Source organism: Prionailurus viverrinus, chromosome C1 (assembly GCF_022837055.1).
Source record: "Prionailurus viverrinus isolate Anna chromosome C1, UM_Priviv_1.0, whole genome shotgun sequence".
Classification (NCBI taxonomy): domain Eukaryota; kingdom Metazoa; phylum Chordata; class Mammalia; order Carnivora; family Felidae; genus Prionailurus; species Prionailurus viverrinus.
In genome coordinates, this window is record NC_062568.1 from 92,801,229 (window position 1) to 92,822,524 (window position 21,296).

The 21,296-nt window shown below is 40.7% G+C and overlaps 1 protein-coding gene across 4 annotated transcripts in view; it reads left to right on the plus strand.

The window, feature by feature from the left end:
* Window positions 1–21,296, plus strand: part of NCKAP5 (NCK associated protein 5) — a 969,870-nt gene that overhangs the window by 640,478 nt on the left and 308,096 nt on the right. For all 4 annotated transcript variants that reach the window (XM_047870291.1, XM_047870290.1, XM_047870289.1 and 1 more), the window contains one exon: window positions 5,381–5,468. In XM_047870291.1, the coding sequence (XP_047726247.1) occupies window positions 5,381–5,468 (88 nt within the window). The remainder of the gene's footprint in view (window positions 1–5,380; window positions 5,469–21,296) is intronic.

A 21,296-nucleotide genomic window follows, 5' to 3' on the forward strand; every position in this document is an offset into this window, starting at 1 on the left:
AGATAGCTAGTTTGTTTTACTAATGACCAGGAGCTGGACATTTTAGCCCCAAATGTCAGTGTAAGACTTACCCTCCAGTCTTGCTGGCTCCTCTCATTTGTCTACTTCTCTCTGACCACTCAGATTTACATATTGGTCTGTTTGCAAATCAAAAGGAGCCAAGGGATGGATGAGTGAAGAAACACTTAGATTCATTCATTTATTTAAAAAGAATTTATGGACTACCTATCCCCTAACAGTAGCTATGCTGAGTTGCTAGAGATAAAGTAAGCAACAAGGCAGAGCCACTGACCTCAAGAAACTCGGAGTTTGTTAATAAGGCAGAAATGAATGGATTATGACCTTGCAACCTCTCACATAAGAGACAGTGAGAGAATATTGAGTAATTTCATTTTTATTTCATTATTAATGTGTTATGTGATTAATCTGCAAGCACCCATTAAAATATTTCTTGAAATATGACTCAGTTCAGCTTTCAGTTGAAAGAGCCCCATCAGTTATCAGTTTGAGTTGGGGAGAGTGGCTTCTTGTTCTGCATTTATTTTGTTCTATTTCTGTCAAAAACTGACCTGTGCTAAACTGAATATCTGATCAGAGGAGTCACAAAAGAACATTTCAGTCTAATGTTCTGCTCAGCATCTAGCGCTTCATAAGGCAAAAACTCCTACATTTATACCTATGGTATCTGAAATACACTGTTGACAAATGAATTTAGTTTTTTTCTCTGATGTGTGTAGAACTTAACTTTTTAAAAATAGTTCTCTTAATATACATTAAAGCTTAAAGCATGTCAACAAATGCAGTTAAGGTCTATGTATTTTTCATTGACTGCCACTTGACCAGTATTTAGGAGAAGAAAGAACTTAGTCACAGATTAGACCCCCCCCCCAAAAAAAAAAATAAGAAAAAAGAGCTAAAAGACAATGATTAAGGATGATGCTAAGCCAATCAACAGTTTGTAAAAATAGAAAGAAAAGAAAAAAAGAAAATCTCTACCCACATCTGGCCTGGGAAAAGAAATTGGCTTATTTTTAGCCACATTTGGAAAAACAGATAGTGGAAGTATTTTATGTAAAGGCTGGTAATGCACACCCTCACGCATCAGCTATCAAAATAATAGGATAAAGTAAAATACCATTGGACCTCAAGTGACAATGAATGGTGCTTCACAGTCTTTGATTTTCAGGAAAATGAAGAGAGATGTTTGCTAAATGAGAATTAAAAGAAAGAAGATGTCATCAGGGAATAAATAATCGTATCTTCTCATCAGGTTCAAACTATTTTCTCTATGACCAGATTCATAAAGGTTATGAAAAGATGAGACAAGTTAATTTTTTACCAAAGGTTGGGATGGGTCCCTGCAACTCTGTTCCAAGATATGGCTTGGAAATGTAATTGGTTTCAATTAATCATGAAGTAGTGCCAGAAAATGATGTTCACAGTGTTACTGTGGGTCTTGGCTGCTTGAGAATCTAACAACTTCCTGCCTGCCTCTTTCTCTTTTCTTTTCTTTTTTCTCAACATAAAGCCAAGAAAAATGGGGGAAGGTGAATAGATGTTTTTCTTTTTGATCTAGCAACTTCTGTATGGAACTTTTAATTATACAGAAGAGATAATTCAGCAAGATATGCACTGACAGAGGTATATTTCAACTTATTAAAAGAAGACAAGATTTAATTTTAACTGAATCTAACAAACTTGAGACACATTTTAAACCAAATATTTATAAATGAATGAAATACGGATTGAAATAAGAAAGACCTGCAGCCTCTGTACTGAGGTAGAGAAAATAGACTGATATTTAGGATGCTGGGGGCCAGTCCCTGATCTGTCATACACAAGCTGCCTGATCGTGAGCAACTCCTCACCATTATCATTACTTTTTTTGTTTATGATAGATTTGACAAACATCATGGAAAATCTGCTGCCATTTGAGAGATAATTTGTTTTTTTCATACAGTGAAATAGAATATTAGAAATTGGCTCTGATCACTTAATATTTCAGAATCTGTGCTTTCTTCACCCCTATTTCTTTTTCTTTTCTTTTTTTTTTTTTTGGTAAATAAATTCAGTTTGTCTCTTCTACAAGATCGTGAGCACTCTCAGAGCTTAAGGTCAGAAATGGTGTTTTTGCCTTTTTGGGCTCAACACCCAATAGATGTTCACCATGGTAACTCTTGATTAGAAGTTAAGACTCTTCTTCATTTAAAATCATTTCCTGTATGTAAATAAGATCTAGTGGAAAGTAGCCGCTCTTTGATATTCAGGCAAAATGGCTTCATCCTAACCTACCCAGCTAGCTGTGATCCTGTCAGTTAGCCTTTAACCTTTCTGTGTCTCTGCTTCTCATCCACCACATAGATGTAGTGATCTTTTAAAAGTACATTGTAATGATTAGTAGATGAGAGTTCTTCAACAAGTTGAAAGTACTGTTTAATTTTACTGGTGTCATTAATAGTGTAAGACTTGTGAAAATACAGGGAGCCAGACTTTGGTCTCCTGTTTGGATGCATAAAGAGATGGCTTATATAAATATAGTCACAAATCATTCTTTGAGCGCTCATAATCAATGTCCACTGTCTTCTAAAATTTTGAGTGGATCTTCATGGCATACCCTGTGAAGGCAGAATTTCTCCAATTATAACCTAGACTTGACCTGGCCCAGTTCATCTGAAGTTTCCTCACTCTGCCACTAAGTAGTTTTATGCCATATTTGAAAGTTTGGCATTTGGTTGTGAGACAGGAAACCATCAAAACCTTAGAGGAGAAAGCAGGAAAAGACCTCTCTGACCTCAGCCGTAGCAATCTCTTACTCGACACATCCCCAAAGGCAAGGGAATTAAAAGCAAAAGTGAATTACTGGGACCTTATGAAGATAAAAAGCTTCTGCACAGCAAAGGAAACAACCAACAAAACTAAAAGGCAACCAACAGAATGGGAAAAGATATTCGCAAATGACATATCGGACAAAGGGCTGGTATCCAAAATCTATAAAGAGCTCACCAAACTCCACACCCAAAAAACAAATAACCCAGTGAAGAAATGGGCAGAAAACATGAATAGACACTTTTCTAAAGAAGACATCCGGATGGCCAACAGGCACATGAAAAGATGTTCAGCGTCGCTCCTTATCAGGGAAATACAAATCAAAACCACACTCAGGTATCACCTCACGCCAGTCAGAGTGGCCAAAATGAACAAATCAGGAGACTATAGATGCTGGAGAGGATGTGGAGAAACGGGAACCCTCTTGCACTGTTGGTGGGAATGCAAAGTGGTGCAGCCGCTCTGGAAAGCAGTGTGGAGGTTCCTCAGAAAATTAAAAATAGACCTACCCTATGACCCAGCAATAGCACTGCTAGGAATTTATCCAAGGGATACAGGAGCACTGATGCATAGGGCCACTTGTACCCCAATGTTCATAGCAGCACTCTCAACAATAGCCAAATTATGGAAAGAGCCTAAATGTCCATCAACTGATGAATGGATAAAGAAAATGTGGTTTATATGCACAATGGAATACTACGTGGCAATGAGAAAAAATGAAATATGGCCTTTTGTAGCAACGTGGATGGAACTGGAGAGTGTGATGCTAAGTGAAATAAGCCATACAGAGAAAGACAGATACCATATGGTTTCACTCTTATGTGGATCCTGAGAAACTTAACAGGAACCCATGGGGGAGGGGAAGGAAAAAAAAAAAAGAGGTTAGAGTGGGAGAGAGCCAAAGCATAAGAGACTGTTAAAAACTGAGAACAAACTGAGGGTTGATGGGGGGTGGGAGGGAGGTGAGGGTGGGTGATGGGTATTGAGGAGGGCACCTTTTGGGATGAGCACTGGGTGTTGTATGGAAACCAATTTGTCAATAAATTTCATATATAAAAAAAAAAGAAAGTTTGGCATTTGGAACTGTACTCCTTTGTTTACTGTAATGGTCTTGCCACTTCATGAATTCAGTCGTCTCCTGGAGCCCTTAATTTGTCTTGCCAGAAGCTTTTAGTGAGAGAAAGAAGCTGGATGAGCCTGCTTTCCCTCAGGTCTTTTAAATTAGTATCATACTGAGTCACTGAAATACAGTCTTCAGGATGGGACTGATAGAAACAGCCAACTCAGGTTCTGGGCAAGAGAGCACTCACTGTGTTCAGAGCATCCTGCTCAGGTGTCTTCCCCTAAGAGTATGGTCCATGTATCCTCACAGATGGGCCCCAGAGACAAGGTCATCCAAATACAGTTTGAATATACATGATCAATGCCTGGCACAGAGTAACTACTTAATACTTTTTAAAAATGCATTAACAAAGGATTCATATAGCAACTGTCTACTGAGTACCCACTTTATCTGTAGTTGGGGGGAGACACATAAGAAATCTATGACATGGTTTTATACCAAATATTGTAATTAATTTCAGAAGAAAGAACATGCATATAATTTGAGCATTAAAGTGGGGAGTTTTTAAATGATAGAATGAGTGATGTAAAGCATAAGGCTGTAAAAATTCAAGGAAATGTGGAGGGAGGCCGTGAAGATGTTTCTTTGGTAGTAAAATTGAAGTAGATTTTGAAAGATGGATGGAAATGAGAAGATGCAGGGTTTGCCATTTCAAGGAGTAACAACATGAGACAGTGTCTCAAAGTGGAAATGGAAATGTGTTGTTGTTTTTTTTACTGTTTACTTTTGGGGAATGGGGAATGGGTATTGGAAGTAGGAATGTAAGACAATATAGGATTATAACATACAATATATGTTACATTAGAACCCATAGAAATACTAATTAATGTGCACTAGGCTGAATGTGTAGATGTTTATTATTTGAAAGAATAAAAAATCTGAAGTAATTTAAGTTCCATCAGTAGAGGAATGGTTAAATAATGTATGGTGCATTCACATCATGAAATACCAGAAAGTACCTGAAAGAATAGATCTTTGTGTGCTGACACAGACCACCCTGGAAAGATGTAACAGTGTGTTAACAGCGAAGATGCATTCATGTAATATTCGTCACCAACTTTGAAAATTGATTTAAGAAAATCAAAGTGGTATTTCAGGAAGATTAATGTGGTGACATTGTGTCAAATGAAAGGGGAGTGATTGAAAGTGAAGAGGGATAGTGGGAGATGTTTGCATGAGTACAAATGCAGGAAGCCAATGATAGGGACCTGAATGGTAAAGACAAAGAGAACTCAGAGACATTCCTAATTTTAAAGGACTTTATGACAGATTCCTAATGGAGGGTATGAAGGAGAGAGAAGAGAAAAGAGATTTCCAGGTATAAGCTTATACTGGAACTATACTGAAGAAATATTTCTACTAACTGGAATAGCCCCATGTTAATCAAACCATCTCTAAAGAAATTCTTTATTTTGTCTGTTTGTTTCTCAGGATGGAAGAAACAGTGCGAAATCTATTGCAGAGTCAAGGGCCTCCAGAGCAGAAAAAAGAAGAAACTGTTAATATAATGGTCTATCAGGTACACCACGTTTCTCACTCTTGGCTGGGAACCAGTTGGCTTGTTTTTCTTGTATTTCTCTAACTCTGTCCTCCCTGACCCAGAGATAAATAAACAAGTGTGGTCCAGACCCAGGTGCTGGGGACCATACAGTCACCTCTGCTTAAGGAATCACATACATATTTATTTAACTCCTTTATATCTTGGACTCTGTGAAACAAATTGTAGATTGGGTCATAGGAAGCTGCAAAAAGTAAGTTTATAGTGAAACAGAGAAACCTATAAAAATACCATAGTACTTGGGGTACCAGGGTGGCCCAGTCAATTTAAGCATCTGACTCTTGATTTAGGCTCAGGTCATAATCTCACAGTTTGTGAGGTCAAGCCACGCATCAGTCTGCATGCTGACAGTGCACAGCCTGCTTGGGATTTCACTGTCTCTACCTTTACCCCATCTGTGTTCTCTCTCTCTCTCTCTCTCAATAATTAAATAAAAAGTACCTTAGTGTATACTCCATGGTCAGGGTGATAACAGAGGTATCGGTAGCATTCTCTGGGAATATGGAGGGGAGTGACTCATCCTGTCTGGGAAGTTAAGTGCCATACCTCCAAGAAGGTATGACACTTGGTATATTTCAGAGGTATGACACTTAGGGACCTGAGAGAGAGAGAACAGGAGGAAGGATGTTGCCAACAGCAGGGTAGCCTAGAGAAAGGTACAGTAGTGTGAATTTGCATGGCAGTCTCAAGAAGAATAAGAAGTTCAAAGTAAGTAAATAATGGCCTGATGAGATAAAAATCTTGATGGTGAGACTGGGGGTACTCAAAAGAGTTGGATGAGGTCATGCTTGTATGTTGTGCTCATGGGTGTGGCCTTGCACCTTTGGCACTGTAGAGTCAGAAGAGGTCCAAGTTGGTAAATGGTAGACAAAGTGGCCAGTCACTGTCTTCTGATCATCCTCATTCCATGGTTCTGTAACACAGCAAAGCAGCCAGCATGGTAAGAAGAGCTTCTGATCCGAGCATGACCCAAGTTGGCCACACAGATGAGACGGCTCTGGCAAGGTGGGAAAGGGAAATACACAGAAAGAGCACAGGCACCTGACATAGAGAAATTGAAGACTTTTACTGGAAATCACTTAAAATCACAAATAGAGACCTGCTATCCATTGTACAACTAAGCATAGGGAGCCCCAACAGCTAAATAAGGCAAGGAAATGGGCAGAAACTTGGGGTAAACACTGGGCAACCCTAGATTTTTTCTGACTAAAAAGCAAGAGTGTCTGGGGAGGCACGCATGGAAACCTGTCTGGTAAAGATCATGTCACATGATTTTCCCTCAGTGTATGGATTCAGGAGTCTACAACCCAACTTGTTATGAAGAAGATCAGAAGGGACCAGATAATAAACGTCATAGTATTACACGAAGTTAAGAAATCTAGGCATGGTTAGCCTTAAGAAGTGTGTGCACTAAGTAGTTGACTCTTGAAGCATACAAGGCTACTTTATGATAAGGGGGACATCTGTTCTCCAGCTCCAGGGACAACAGTGCAAGCCATTGACTTAAGCTCTCAGAGAAGAGATGAAAGTTAGCTCCAAAAAAACAGTAGGAAAAAAATATCACTGACATCCATTTCTAGGGAAAGGGTTTAGATTCTTCTCGAGGGGTGGTCTTTACACAAGGAACGCCTGCCCAGCTCTTCCTGATGTGTGGTCACCCGAAGTTAGGATAAGGATTTAAGTCCTCCTCGCTCTAAAGTTTTCCCAAGTATTAGTTGTGCTTTGGTAGAAAATGGAGGTACAAGTAAAACAGGACTTGGTTCTTCATTAAGTGGTTCTGTGCAGCCTAAAAGAATCTGAAACATAAGTCATTTGTTCCTCCTCAAGGTAACACCAGGCTTTAGTTAGAGCTAAATAATTCAGTGTTGCTCTTATGCTTTTCCAGATCTCCTCATTATGGGGCACTTAGCATCAGAATTCATTTTGTGAAACTGGAAGCTACTTAGAAAAACAGATACAGTTTTAAAAATGTTATTTAAAATGATTTCCTCTCTATAACCCAGTCTGCTGGATTTGAGAAATTAGCTCCTCTCTCTTGGGAGGAGACAGTTACTAAGTCGAATTCATGCAACATGGAAGGGATTTTTTAGTCATTGCTCTAATTGGCCTGTGGCTCATTGTCTGGAAAATGGGAGAGAGACATGGGCTGTATGATCCATAAAAGTCACTTATACATTCAAGAGCTATCTGTTGAGCTTGTAGTATGTACCAGGCACAACCTTGTTCTCTGAGGGTTCTAGGAACAGAATGAAGAGAAGAGAAAGAAGAGTGTTGCTGGTTGGCATTGAGTCCCAAGAAGGTCCTTGTCATGTCACTGATTCTAGTCTAAATATGGCTGAGGGGCCCAAAGAGGGTGTGCAAGATGTGTATGGTGGTCTCAGTAGAGCACACAGTTAACACCTCCTTGTTTTAGGTAAGAGTTGGAAAATCTATTACTTCATAATCTGGGGTGTTATTAGCATACCTGACTCAGATTTTCCAACTGTGAGAATTCTCTGACAGGAGCTGGAGGCCCAGGGAAAGCTAAAGCCCATGGGAAAGCTGGAGTTTGGTTCATTTTCCATCGTGGAAGTGTTTATTCTGAGGCTTTTATCACTGAGTTAATATAATAATAGCAGAATAATAGCTTCCTGTGTTCCAGACCCATGGTAATTGCTTTGCATGCATTAAAGGGTGGTCATATTTTGTTCTAGGGGTGTGTTCCTGGAGACCTCTCATAATTTGTTACTTGTATTGTTTCTAACTTGCATTATTCAGCATGGGTTCCCGCAAAGGACAAGTGGGTGTTTCTGTTCAGCAGCTGAAGCAGACCCACCATGTGGCAGCCAGTGGTTCACAGTTTACCAGCTTTACGATTGTGCAATCCTTGACTCATTTTTTTTCAATATATGAAATTTATTGTCAAATTGGTTTCCATACAACACCCAGTGCTCATCCCAACAGGTGTCCTCCTCAATACCCATCACCCACCCTCCCCTCCCTCCCACCCCCCATCAACCCTCAGTTTGTTCACAGTTTTTAAGCCTTCACTCATTTTTAATTTGGAGAATTGTCATGGTTTCAAGGTTTGTGCATGAATTGACATTAGTAACATTTTTATGTGCCTAGTTTCACATGCGCCTAACTCAGAGTCCCATTAAATGTAACTAGACTGGAGCGCATTCATTCCCCCAACAGTTGTGTCACTATTGCTATCTTATAGATAGGACATAGGCTTGGAGAGCTGAGCACTTGCCCAAAGATGCACAGCATGAAATAGCCTAGGAGCGCCTTGACTCCTAATCAGTCTGTCTCCATGCCCTTGGCTCTTCACAAGGAGTTCCAGAGAGATTACATATGGGGCCCAAGTTACCCAGCTCATTGTTGGAACCTGAATCTAGGTCTTTCCCTTTTTTATTCAGAGCTCTCTCTTTTTGTTCTTGTGCCCATTCATTCAAATGACAGGTACGCATTTACTTTTTATCTAAGTGTTTTTGTTTCCTACTTCAGCTATTATAAATTTAGTGGCTTAAAACCACACAAATTTATTCTCTTATAATTCTGGAGGTCAAAAGTCTATACTAGTGGTGCTGGAAGGATAACATTCTTTCTTGATGCCTCAAGACAGAATTGATTCCTTAGTTTTTCCAGATTCTAGCAGTCCTTGGTTTATGGTTTTTAACTCCACCTTCAAACTAGGCTACTCCAAACTCTGGTTGCATTGTCGTGTTTCCTTTTTCTGAGTTTGACCCTCCTCCCTTCCTCCCTCTTACAGAGATCCTGTGATTACGTGGGGCACATCCAGGATTATCTCCCCATCTCATGATCCTTCATTTAATCACATCTATAAAGTCCTTCTTGCCACATGAGGTGCCATTGCCACAGATTTTAGGGACTGGGTTGTGGACATCTCTGGTGGGGGGGCAAGGGCATTGTCTGTCTGTCACACTAAGTAACATTAACCCAGCAGGCTGGAAGTTCCTAGCCAACAGCAAGCTAAGTGCTGGAGATACAAAGATGCCTGCCTCACAGAGGCCTTTTCCTGGAAAGCTCAATTTATAAGATGCTGAAGAGTAGGGAGGGAGGGAGGGCAAATAATGAAATACATGCAACAGTGTGATAGGGGACAAAAGAGCAGCCTGCATAGATGGGTTCTGGGAACACACAGGAAGATGGCACCAAACTTACCACACTGCTCTTCCTGGAGGCGCTTTCTCCTGACTAGGACTTATGTTTAATAATCTGTTTTCCCTTTGTTTATTTATTTATTTATTTATTTCTGTCTCTGTTGTCTCTTGAAATGGAATCAGGAGTCATGAGCTTCTTCCTGAGTCCTACAGCCTGCCTTTCTCAGAACACCTTTATCCCTAGTGTTTTAATACGACATCTGACTGTTAGGACACATAGGACACACATGTGCTTTATAGTTTACAAAGGGCACCGAATGGATCTCATTTTTTCATTCCATCAGTCTCTAAAATAGATATTATCATGCTCCTTTCTCAGGGTGAGCCTGTTTCACCTTTATGTCTAAGAGGCCTGATTCAACTCTGGCAAATGCTCAGTGGTAAAACTGGAGATAGATCATTGAGTTTCCTAAATGAGATCTATAGAATTAAACTGAGCCCTTGTCTGTGGGACAGTTTGATGGTATGGTGGGGAATGAGCACACTCTAAAACCCCCCAGGTCACAGAATCACTGTCAAAATACAAAATAAATAAAGAAGTGTAAGTAAACTGAGATAAATTAGTAATTCCGGTAGTGTTCACGCCTGTCATCTCTCGGGTAGGAAAGCCACATGTGTAAGAGAAATAGCATCATTGTGTGTAAGAGAAATAGCATCATTGTGTGTACGTAGGGAAAGCGCTAGGCCTGATACGTAGGACAGTCTCATTTCGCTGGCAGGAAAGGGAAAACTTAAAGATTGTCCGTGGAGGAACCTGAACAAGTAGAAACAGCTGCAATTTCTCCTCTGTTTTGTTTCTTTCTCCAGCTCATTCACTTTAAGCGTCTAGGGTTTTCTTATGTGTCATCTTATGTTTTCTCATCACCTGGGTCACCATGTCATTTAGTGAAGTAAGAAAAGAAATCGTGATTAGACATGAAAGGGAGGTGTGATTAAGCATAGATGAAATGGAGCAGTTGCTTGAGAGGGCGTCATTTCCTCTGCTTCAGCCATCAGAATATTTAACAGAAAAAAAGGGTGGGGGGCAGACAGGGGGCACCTGACTGAGTCTGTAGAGCATGCAATTCCTGGTCTCAGGGTTGTGAGTTTAAGCCCCATATTGGGTATAGAGACTACTTAAAAATAAAATCTTAAAAAAAAAAAAAAAAGACTCTTTAAGACAGGAAACCTGACTGAGAAAGGATAATCCTACCACTGCTAATGAATTACCCCGGGTACAGGCTTCTGGTGTCTGTAGCAGCCTGGGGTGCCTTCTTGTCGCAGCTGGTAGGCTTCCTGTCCTGCTTCTTCATATGGAACACAGACTGAACCTACAGTAGCTACAAAGAAGACAGTGGCTGGAAAAGCAGGAACTTCGATGAGGGGGGGAAAAGACCTGCACGTGGGTACAACTTCCACCACTAACAAGACTTGGGACCTCAGGTGGTCACCTAAACTCCCTGGGGTCCTCGTTTTTCTTATTTGTAAGAGAAGAGGTGTTGAACCAGATGAGACATCACAAATGCAATACCTACATTATAACAAATCGTGTAAATAGCCCAAGTGGACCAGGTATGAGAAAGGTCAAATCTTCTCTAAGGGTTCACGTTCTATTTTTCTACTTTCGGTAGGGAAACAGGTACAGAGAGAGGTTTTTTTTGGGTTGATTTGTTTGTTTTGCTAAAAGACAAAAGCCTTGCTTTTGAAAACTGTGCACTGGCAACCCACACCCGGTTTAATGCCAAAGGGCGTTCAGGAGTGGTGGAGAGAGTGTCACCCTGAGAGCCTCTGTGTGGTCTCAGGGAAACAGTCCCACCCAGAAGTCACCAGTGTAGGCAGGTGGTCTTATGTTTCAAAGGAAGATCGAAGTTCAAGTTTTTATGGGTTTTTTAGTCTTAAATAATGGCTTATTTTTTTATACATGGACTACATAAAATATGCTAGTCTAAAGCCAATCCTCAAAACAGAAAGAGGATTTCTAGGGTTTCTTCTTGCTCTTAGAACTCTGGGATTTTGACACTTCTTTGCAGTCCTGCATGGCTTGGTCTATGCAGAGTATGGGCACCAAGTGCCTCTAGCGACGGTATGCACTCTGACCTACTGCTGGCCAACACTTGCTGAGCACCTACTATGGATGGTCGTACTCTAATCATTTTACAAGGATGAACACACTGGATTTTCACAAGAACGCTTTGAAGTAGGTACTATCATCTTCCTTATTTTACAGAAGATGAAACGGAGGCACAGAGAGGTTAAATTACATATTACCAAAAGTTACACATTACCCTTGTTAGGTTGCCTGAGCTCTTTTGTACCCTTTTAGCAGTGAGTAGATCACCATAACAATGGAATGTAGAGTTGTGTCCAAAAGGTGCCTAAGTCATTGTCCTAGCAGAGAGCACATTGCATCAGTGTCTGAGTCTCCCTCTCTTTACCCCTTTACTCTGTCCCATCTCCGTGGAGACCCCTGAACTGTGTTTTGTCTTTTCTTTTCTTTTCTTTTCTTTTCTTTTCTTTTCTTTTCTTTTCTTTTCTTTCCTTTCCTTTCCTTTCCTTTCCTTTCCTTTCCTTTTCTCTTCTTTTCTTTTCTTTTTATTTAAGTTTATTTATTTAGTTAGGGAGAGAGCACACACATGCTTGAACGCAAGCAGAGGAGGGACAGAGAGAGAAGGAGAGAGAGAATCCCAAGCAGAGTCTGCACTGTCAGCCAGGAGCCTGACACAGGGCTCGATCTCAAGAAACATGAGATCAGGACCTGAGCCAAGATCAAGACTCAGACGGACACTCAAGCAACTAGGCACCCCTGAGCTGTGTGTTTTCTGAGTCCAGCTCCATTATTTCCAACTATGGCTTATGTTCAGTCATTGATGCTGTAGATTGTGTTTAAAGCAATCTAGTGTGTTACCCAAATCATTTCCATTTGAAGTGATTTAATTGAAAATCAAAATGACTTTTCCTTAAGCAGTTCCTTCAAAGTATTCTCAGATATGATGAACCAGGTGATGGCTTGGGGAAAGGGATCCTTTCTAGTTATCCTAAAATCTGTCAGTCATCAAGAATATATCCAGACCCTTTTATGTACACAGAAAGCACCTGACATAGGCTAGGATTTAGCTCAAGACCTGCCAAGCAGAGATGTTACTTATTTCACAAATTAGAATTCTTATCAGGAGTGGGAAAGTTTTGACTTTAAACTTCACTTCTTTTCCCTGTAATGACTGAAGCAAATTCAAAAATTTCAGTGTACTCAGGGCACGTGGGTGGCTTAGTCGGTTGGGCGTCCCACTTGCGCTCAGGTCATGATCTCGCAGTCTGTGGGTTCAAGCACTGTGTGGGGCTCTGTGCTGACAGCTCAGAGCCTGGAGCCTAGAGCCTACTTCTAATTTTGTGTCTTCCTCCCTCTCTTCCCCTCCCCCATTTGTGCTGTGTGTCTATTTCTCTCTCTCAAAAAATAAACATTAAAAAAATTCAGTGAAAAAAATTTCAGTGCACTAGAAAGAAAAGTTAAGTTCGAAAAATTATATTAAACAATCTATTACAAAAGTTACCTTTCTAAGAAAGCTCTTTTCAATAGCAATATTCCTAGTGTATTTCAAGTGTGATATTTTCAAACTTTTAACATAAAACCATTTTTCATGAATATATGTAAATGCAAGGCAAAATTGAAATACCTGTGATTTTTAGAAGCTACAAGTTTCCTGGCTCCATTTCCTGGCTGAGTCGCAGAATCACCTGAAGGAATCATAACAGACTGAGCTCTCCGGACCCCTCTTTAGGATGATCTCTTTCGTTTTGTCATTTTTTTCCCCAAGTTTGATGAGTCATTTTGACTCTTCTGGTCCATCAGTATGTTGGGAACCTGTGAGGTACTTTAGTATCCATCCATTCCACCACCCCTGTTCCCACAGTTTGCAAAGGAGAAAACAAGAGTTGAGGTTCAGAGCCCCATTCTCAGCCCAGTGCATGCATATGCATCTATACTGATTCTTTCATGCACAGTATTTATCTCAGTAAGCGCTCTGGCAGTTAATTAGCCAAGAGAGCTGAATTCTTTAGAACTCTTTAAAGAGCTTGTTTGTAATTCATACAAGTGATTTAGAAAAGTGGGTTTTTTTTTTCCTGTTCTTTTTTAATCTAAATAGAATGTGGTAAACAAATGCAAAAACAGATCAAAAGTGAGTACCTTCTGTGAGTGCATACCAGTTGGAAAAAAAAATGATTTAAAATTCTATTGAGTGTCTGTTGATAGAGGGCTAAGTCTTTGCATAGGCATTTATAAAATTATAATACACAATGGAATATGAAATATTTTTATTGAGCTTTTTTATGTATGTCTGTGACCTGTAATCTCAGGAAATCTCAAATGCCTTTGATTCCGCTTTAAGAAATTTGGCCTTTTCTTTGAATTGCTGTGAACTTTGAGTAGCTGCTGAAGTGAGTAATGGTAATAAAAGGAGTATTTTTATTGTGTGTTAAGTCTTAAATGGCTGAAACTGCTCCTCGAGGAAATGGTTTCCTTCCTCTTTTTGTCCTATTCTGTTTTGTTTTAAGCAACATCTTCTATTCAGATAGTAAATTTAGGTAAAGGAGACAGGATTTCTCAAAACCAAAGTGTGTGATGAGGTTCAGGACAGCTAAGAACATTGTCTTTCATAAAATCATTTTCTCTTTGAAATTATTCCATAAGAAGAATTTTTGATTTTGCACTCTACAGAAGACTTTCCAGAATTCCAGAAGTTTTCAAAACAATCTCATATGGTGACATCTGACTGAGGAGAGCATTCACCTATGAAATGCCAAAGTCATATTAAATACTTTGAAAGGAACAGAGACTTTAAATAATAGCACTCAGAGTTTAAATAACTACCTCCGTTCTTCTCGGGAATTTAAATTCCCTGGTTTAATGGGTTCTGACTCGACTTTCTCATTCTCCGTTTCTGTCTAAATTTTGTGCTCAGACATGAACACTTTCTCTGTTAGATGTTTTGACCCTGAACGGAACTCTTACCAAGTCAAAGCAGAATATGGTCTCTCTGTTAAAACAAATGTAACTTATGAATAAAATGGTGCCCTGGAGAAGCACCTTCTTTTCATACAGGTGAGCTGATTATTGCCAATGAACTTGAGAGCTGCTCTCCTCAACTCATCTCAGGAAGGGCCACACTTTACTTTGGAATACCCAGTACATGTCTAAGGTCAAAAGTTTCTGTAGGTAGAAACCAAAAGATGTTGCCCTTTAGTAAGTGTGTAGCTCATGCAGACACTTTGGGTAGTTCACATGATTAACCAGGCACATCAGTTCTTTCTTCCTCTTAGAAATAAATGAATTTGAACAGAGCAAAATCACGATGATATCAGTCTGTGAGCTTTGATCCTATTTTCTTAACTCACCTGAAGGAATAAAACTGTAATTTTCTTTGTTTTAGGACTTGGCTAAATGCCTTTTAAAATGGAGATAAAATAGTCTGTGGGGGCAAATGTACAATTTTGGAATTAAGAAATAGTTAAGAAAGAAGTGGAAAGCATCTGCTGGACAACACACACACACACACACACACACACTCACACACTCATTACTGAGAGCTCCTGTACAGTAACCTTTCAGCTGTATTGTCCTTATTGATTTCATCTGCACACCAAGCACTGCAATGCAATGAAGAGGAATCATGGTGTGTGGGGTGAGAGGAGAGTGGTCGGCTAGGAGTCTGCTGTCTGCATTGAAGTCATTGCAGGATTCAGGTGTTAATTGGCCTGTCCAACATGTCTGAGGAGCAGAACCACAGTCCTTGCAGGCTCAGGAGCTTGTCTTTGCTCTCTGTACAGCAATTTCTGGGCTTGAGAATTCTGGCCCACTTCCAGAATGTGTCTTTCCCAGAACTCAGCTGAAAGACATGGGGTTAGGCTGTGTTCTAGGTCTCAACCTGCCTGAGCCTTGACCTAGAACCTGTTCTCCAGCAGAAGAGCCTTGGCTTTGGTGTGTTTAAAAATGTCTCCAGGTGATTCTAACGTCACTAGCATTGCTAAAGGGCCAACTCTGTGATCTTGGAGATCTTTTCTAGCCAGCCCAACTCTGTGAAGAGCAGTGGAGGAAGTAGCATCATAAGGACATTTGATTTATAGGTGGAGGGGAACGTAGAAGGTCAACGGCAACTCAATGATTGCTTTCCCTCCTGCTCCTATTTTTCTATTGCCTGGAACAAGAGGTTACTGAAGCTGAGGATGCTAAAGGCCTATGCCAGCTGTGCCAGTGCCCAAAGGCAGAGGATTTGCCTCCTGTGCACTGGGCTTGGTAAGTCCTCAGGCTCTCAAAGGGTGGAGATAGTGGAGAAGTTCAATGAACATGCATTGCCCCCTCCATCCCATGTCAGTCTGTTGGCCCCTCATTCTAATAGAGATGCAAACAGTGCTCAGTGTTTCTTCCTTTTCCTGTGTAAGAGCTCATTCAGATTAATAATGGGAAGAAACAGTCTGAGGAAAGGAAAGTTGTGGATCATGAAAAAGGATGCTGTGAACTCTCAGCAGCTCCTCACTTTCTAGAGACTATGCATATAAAGGATTATGGTTGGAGAACATATGAAGGGGGATTAAAGACAAAGTTTCGGGGTCAGATAGACCTGGGAGCGGATCTCGTTTTTCTCACTCAGTTTTGTCAGCTTGGGCAACTTAACGTGAGTCTCCCATTTCTCTTCTCCATAATGGGCCTAATAAGGCTAACTAGAAAGGCTGTCGTTTTTAAAGTGCTTCCCCATATGGTTCATCTAACAACTGGGGATAGCACATGGTAACGTGTTCAGCACATGTTATGTATTCAACACACAGTCGCTAGTATTCTTATGACACTTGTAGCCCTGTCTACTCATCCATTCTTTCTCTTCACACAGGCAGATTGTCCTCTTACCCTGCCCCCACTCTAGTCTACCTTAGTGACTAGCGCCATGGAGGCTATTGAGAACCTAAAAGTTCAGAATTGGAGGAAATGATGGAATGCTTAGAAATGTCAACATTTCAAGAGTGCTGAACCCAGGTCAGGTTCCCAGATAGGGCTGGCCTTTGTGGTAATATCTCCTCCTACTACACCATCTGTCATCCCCAGACCCTATCTGCCAACATTTTCTCCCTTAGATATGGTTCTCTGAAATTCCATCCATTAAAGCACCATCCCATGTAAGAAATAAAGATTCCAGAATATAAAATACTCAAGGGAAGATCATTCACATGTTAGTGTGAACTGGTTAAATCTGTGGGCTTTGTTCTTACTGCTTGTCTCAGAACACTGGAATTTAGGATGTGGGGTTTAGAGTGGAAGGGGAAAGGAAAACACTTTTTCTAAAGGAATTTAGGAGTTTATAAGCCTCTGGGTTAAGTCTGGGTGAGACTCCCTCTTGACCAGGAGTGCCAGGGAAGAGAGTTCTTACGAAGTAGCATAGGGATAAAGAAGTGAAGAAAAAAAGGAGCAAATGCAACTTGCAAATTACAGCCATCATTTCTCTGTTTTGCCAGGCATCATATGCATACAGAGGAGAGAGGAAGCATTGTTCCTCTTGGCCCTCCCCCGCTAGTACTCTCAGGGCTCAGACCTCAGGCTGATACTATCAAAATGAACTATTGAAGTCATGGCCTGCTGTCCCAGCACCATTTGCTGCATGTCCTTTGTGGACTGTACCAAGTGGCAAACTGACAGGTTGAAAGGAAATTTAGAGCAAGCTCATTGAACTGGGGTCTTACAATGGCTTATATTCTTCCCTTACCTGTTTAAATGAATAGCCAAGGATAGATCCTCATTCATGATGATTGCATTGTTTTGTAAACAGATCAAAATGCATTTTTCCAGGCATGTTTCTATTTGGTTGGTTTGTCATTCTCCCCCAATAAATTTTGTTTTTGAACTAAATAAATTAGCACAATCAGGGGCACCTGGGTGGCTTAGTTGGTTAAGCGTCTGACTTTGGCTCAGGTCATGATCTTGTGGTTTGTGGGTTCGAGCCCCACTTTGGGCTCTGTGCTGACAGCTCAGAGCCTGGAGCCTGCTTCGGATTCTGTGTCTCTCTGTCTCTCTGCCCCCAACCCCCCATGCTCATGCTCTGTCTGTCTCTGTTTCTCAATAATAAATAAATGTTAAAAAATTTTTCATAGAAATAAATAAATTAACACAGTTAAATCCATTTCTCCCCACTAATGCCAAGCTTACATCTTAGTCTGAGTAAGTAAACTTCTGTGGTAATTATAAGTGATGGTCTGAAAACAATTTCATTGCAAGCATGCTCTTACAACCTTTTTATTTCATTTACAAAATAACTTGTAAATGTATTCCTACGATCTGATTTAGGTTGTATTTCTCTTGGGTCACTATATTTAACTTGTCTAGCCCTACTATTGTATTTTTTCTTTTCCATTAATTCTTTTTTTATATAAATGTTTATGTATTTATTTGAGAGAGAGAATGCGTGTGAATGCACCTAAGTGGGGGGGGGGGGGTTGAGAGGGAGGGAGAGAGAATCCCAAGGAGACTGTATACTCAGTACTGAGCCCAACACAGGGCTGAATCTCATGACCACGAGATCACGACTTGAGTTGATATCAAGACTCAGATACTTAACCAAACTGAGCTACCTAGGCACCCCTCCACGAATTCTTATTACCTATTTTTCCCAAACATCTAGACAACACCATTAGAGAAACAGTAGTGAAAATTGCCACAGTAACAATTAATATTCTGTTTTACAGTGTAGACTTTCACAACACCATCTCATTTGATCCTCACATTAACCTCTCAAAATAGAAAATACAATAAGTTCATGTTCACTTTAAAGCAACTGAGTTTGACAGAGGCACTTGACTTTCTAAAGGTCATACAGCATTAGGCTCCAGTCAACTTAGCCTCTTGATTCCAAGTCCCATAGTCTTGCAGGGGTAGCATTAATTACATTCTACACCAGTGGTTCTCACATTTGGCTATGCCTTGAAGTCATCTAGAGAGTTTTAAACATTAGTGATATCCTGGTTCCACCCCAGAGATTCTGATTTAATTGATCTGGTGTGTGTTCTGGGCACCCAAAATTTTAAATCTCCCCAAGTCAGTTCTAATTCATAGTCTGGGTTGAGAACCATTACACGACTAGGCATTAGATTCAGCTATATGTTTTTCTTTTCTTGCTCATCATGCTAAAGCATCCTGCAGCCAGGGTCTTGTTTTCATTATCCTGCCACCAGCATTTCCTCCAGAGTAGCTGGCCTGGTCCCTTTTGCTTAGGAGGCATGTTGACCTTCTGCAGAATGTGGAAGGTGGGTTGGTCCTTGAAAGAAACTAAAATTCAGATAAATGGAGAGATCCTTTGCTTCAGTGGATACTGTTATGAGAGACAGCTGAGGATTATGGGAACTCCAGTGAGGTACAGCAGAGGATTTTGGATATTCCAGTGAGGTTCAGCAATGGATTATGGGTATCCTGACGAGAGGCACTAGAGGATTATGGGTGAGCTTAAAGCCTTTAAGAGACCAACAGCCTGGGTCCAGATCCCGACTGAGCCATGCAAGCTGTAATGACTGAGGATTGACTTAACCTCTTGAGGTCCTAGGGACCTTATTCCCAGTCATATTCAGTCCGTGGATTTATAGTGAGCTCTTTGCTGGGGAGGCAGCAGAGGGGTAGAAGGCAGGCCAGGATTGTTGGGAGAACATGAGGGCACTGAGACAGCTGGGTCCATGAGCCACTCGGGAAAATAACCGGAGCATAGTGTAAGCCCAGCTTGGAGATCTCAGCCTGGAAGGAGTGAGCCCTAGTGCAGAGGTCTGAGGAAACAGTAGTGTCAAGGAAATCCCTGCTGGTAGGAAGACCCTGCTGGAAATGGAAAACCATTTCACTTGCATAAATAGGAAGGAATCATGGACACAAAGAAAACAAGACATGATTCTAAATTCACCCTAATTAGTGTTGCCTATTAACTGAGCTTGAGGCCTATTTTCCTTTTGTAAAGTTCAAACAATTAGCAAGTTTTAGAGAGTTACCGAACTAAGACTTTGTCCTTGGCATAATGAAAGGCAGGCCCTGGAAAGACAGTATAAACTTGGCAGAGAGGATGTAAACAGCCAGAACCCAGAGCTGATCCTCACAAGGAACTCCTGGAACCCCTCTCATCCCAACAAGTTCAAAGCCTTTCATTTGGAACTGAATTTCCAGAATGGCCTGAAGCACAGTTGCTTGACACTTTTACCAGCATCTGGGATAGTTCTGGGTGCACAAAATCATCTGAGTTTCATGGCATGTCACACTGTGAAACTGGCATGCTTACTGTGTTGTGTAGCCAGAGTTATGGTTAGAATGCTTCAGGGTTAGTGTTTGTGGTGATGGGGAGAGTCTATAAACTGGTTTTCTGGTATCTTGGAGACGAGGGCTGCTTGGAAGGGGTTGGATAATCTCATTATTAGTGTAATCAAGAACATAGGATGTGTTTGCCAGCTGTTCATTGTCATGTGGCTGTGTACAAGGTGGCCAGTCTCTGCTATCCATATTCTCTAAGAGAACAGTTGTTGTGTGACACAGGAAGGTGAGTCATAGTGTGGAAATGAACAGGATAGTTAGCAAGTCTAAGGTGCTCAGGAGGAAAGTTACCTCCAGTATCTAGCCACTGCATTTTGCATGTGAGAAAATGGTGTCACAGATAACCAAAGGGCTTTCACAAGGCCACACTGCCCGGGAGCAGCAGACCTGGAACAAGAAACCAGGTCCGTGGCTAGTTTTATATTTTTTCCTTCCCTGTGGCAACAGGGGAGCACTAAGATGACCATAGGTGGGATCTAGAAGACTATTTGTCAGGGCAAGTTGGAAGACCTGTAGGAGAGGCGTTTGTCTCGGGAGCCACAACTTGCCCAATTCGTTATTCTTTAAATGCACAGTGACTTTGCATGAAGAGTGGCTATGCAAGTTTGTGATGCATATGTATGTTTATATATTTATTTATATTTAAATTTAAATATATATTTATATAATGACTTTTCTGATTATCTTTTAGGATCATGCCCATTTCTTGCTAATTTATCTGAATTTTTCCTTCCCTCATTCACCAAGATGAATCATCTGACAGGGTTATAGGTATCTTCACCAGACAGCCCTTTGCTTCACCACTCCCACTGTGGCTCGGAGTGGCTTGTCAGAATGTACATCCCACTCTATGACAAAGAAGCACCTCAAGTGATAGCTTCCTGCTGCTTTCAGAGGTTAGGGATAAAAATAATAGTTTTAATGTCAAAAAGCACACCAGGACAGTATTTCTGGCAACATTTCTTCAGTGAAATCTTCAGTTGGGTCTTATTCTATGAGCTTTGCCTGACTAGAGAGAGCAGGTATTATGTAAATTGTGCCAGAAAAAAATGTGATATTCTTGCTTTATCCTTAATTTCCATTTAGGTGCAAATAGGTGAGGCTTCTGTCTGATCTGACACAAGCCCTCAGGAGAATTAACTATATAATCCATCTCTGACTTTCAAAAGTATAACTAATGCACCTCATTAGAACTTTTCTTTTAGGTAACCCTGGGAAGAAAAAAGGTGGGAAGAATGGAATGCCTTGCTAGGAGTGGGTCTATGGATCTCCAGAAATTCCCAGGATATTTTAGGATAGATAACTTTATGGCTTAAAAGTTGACGT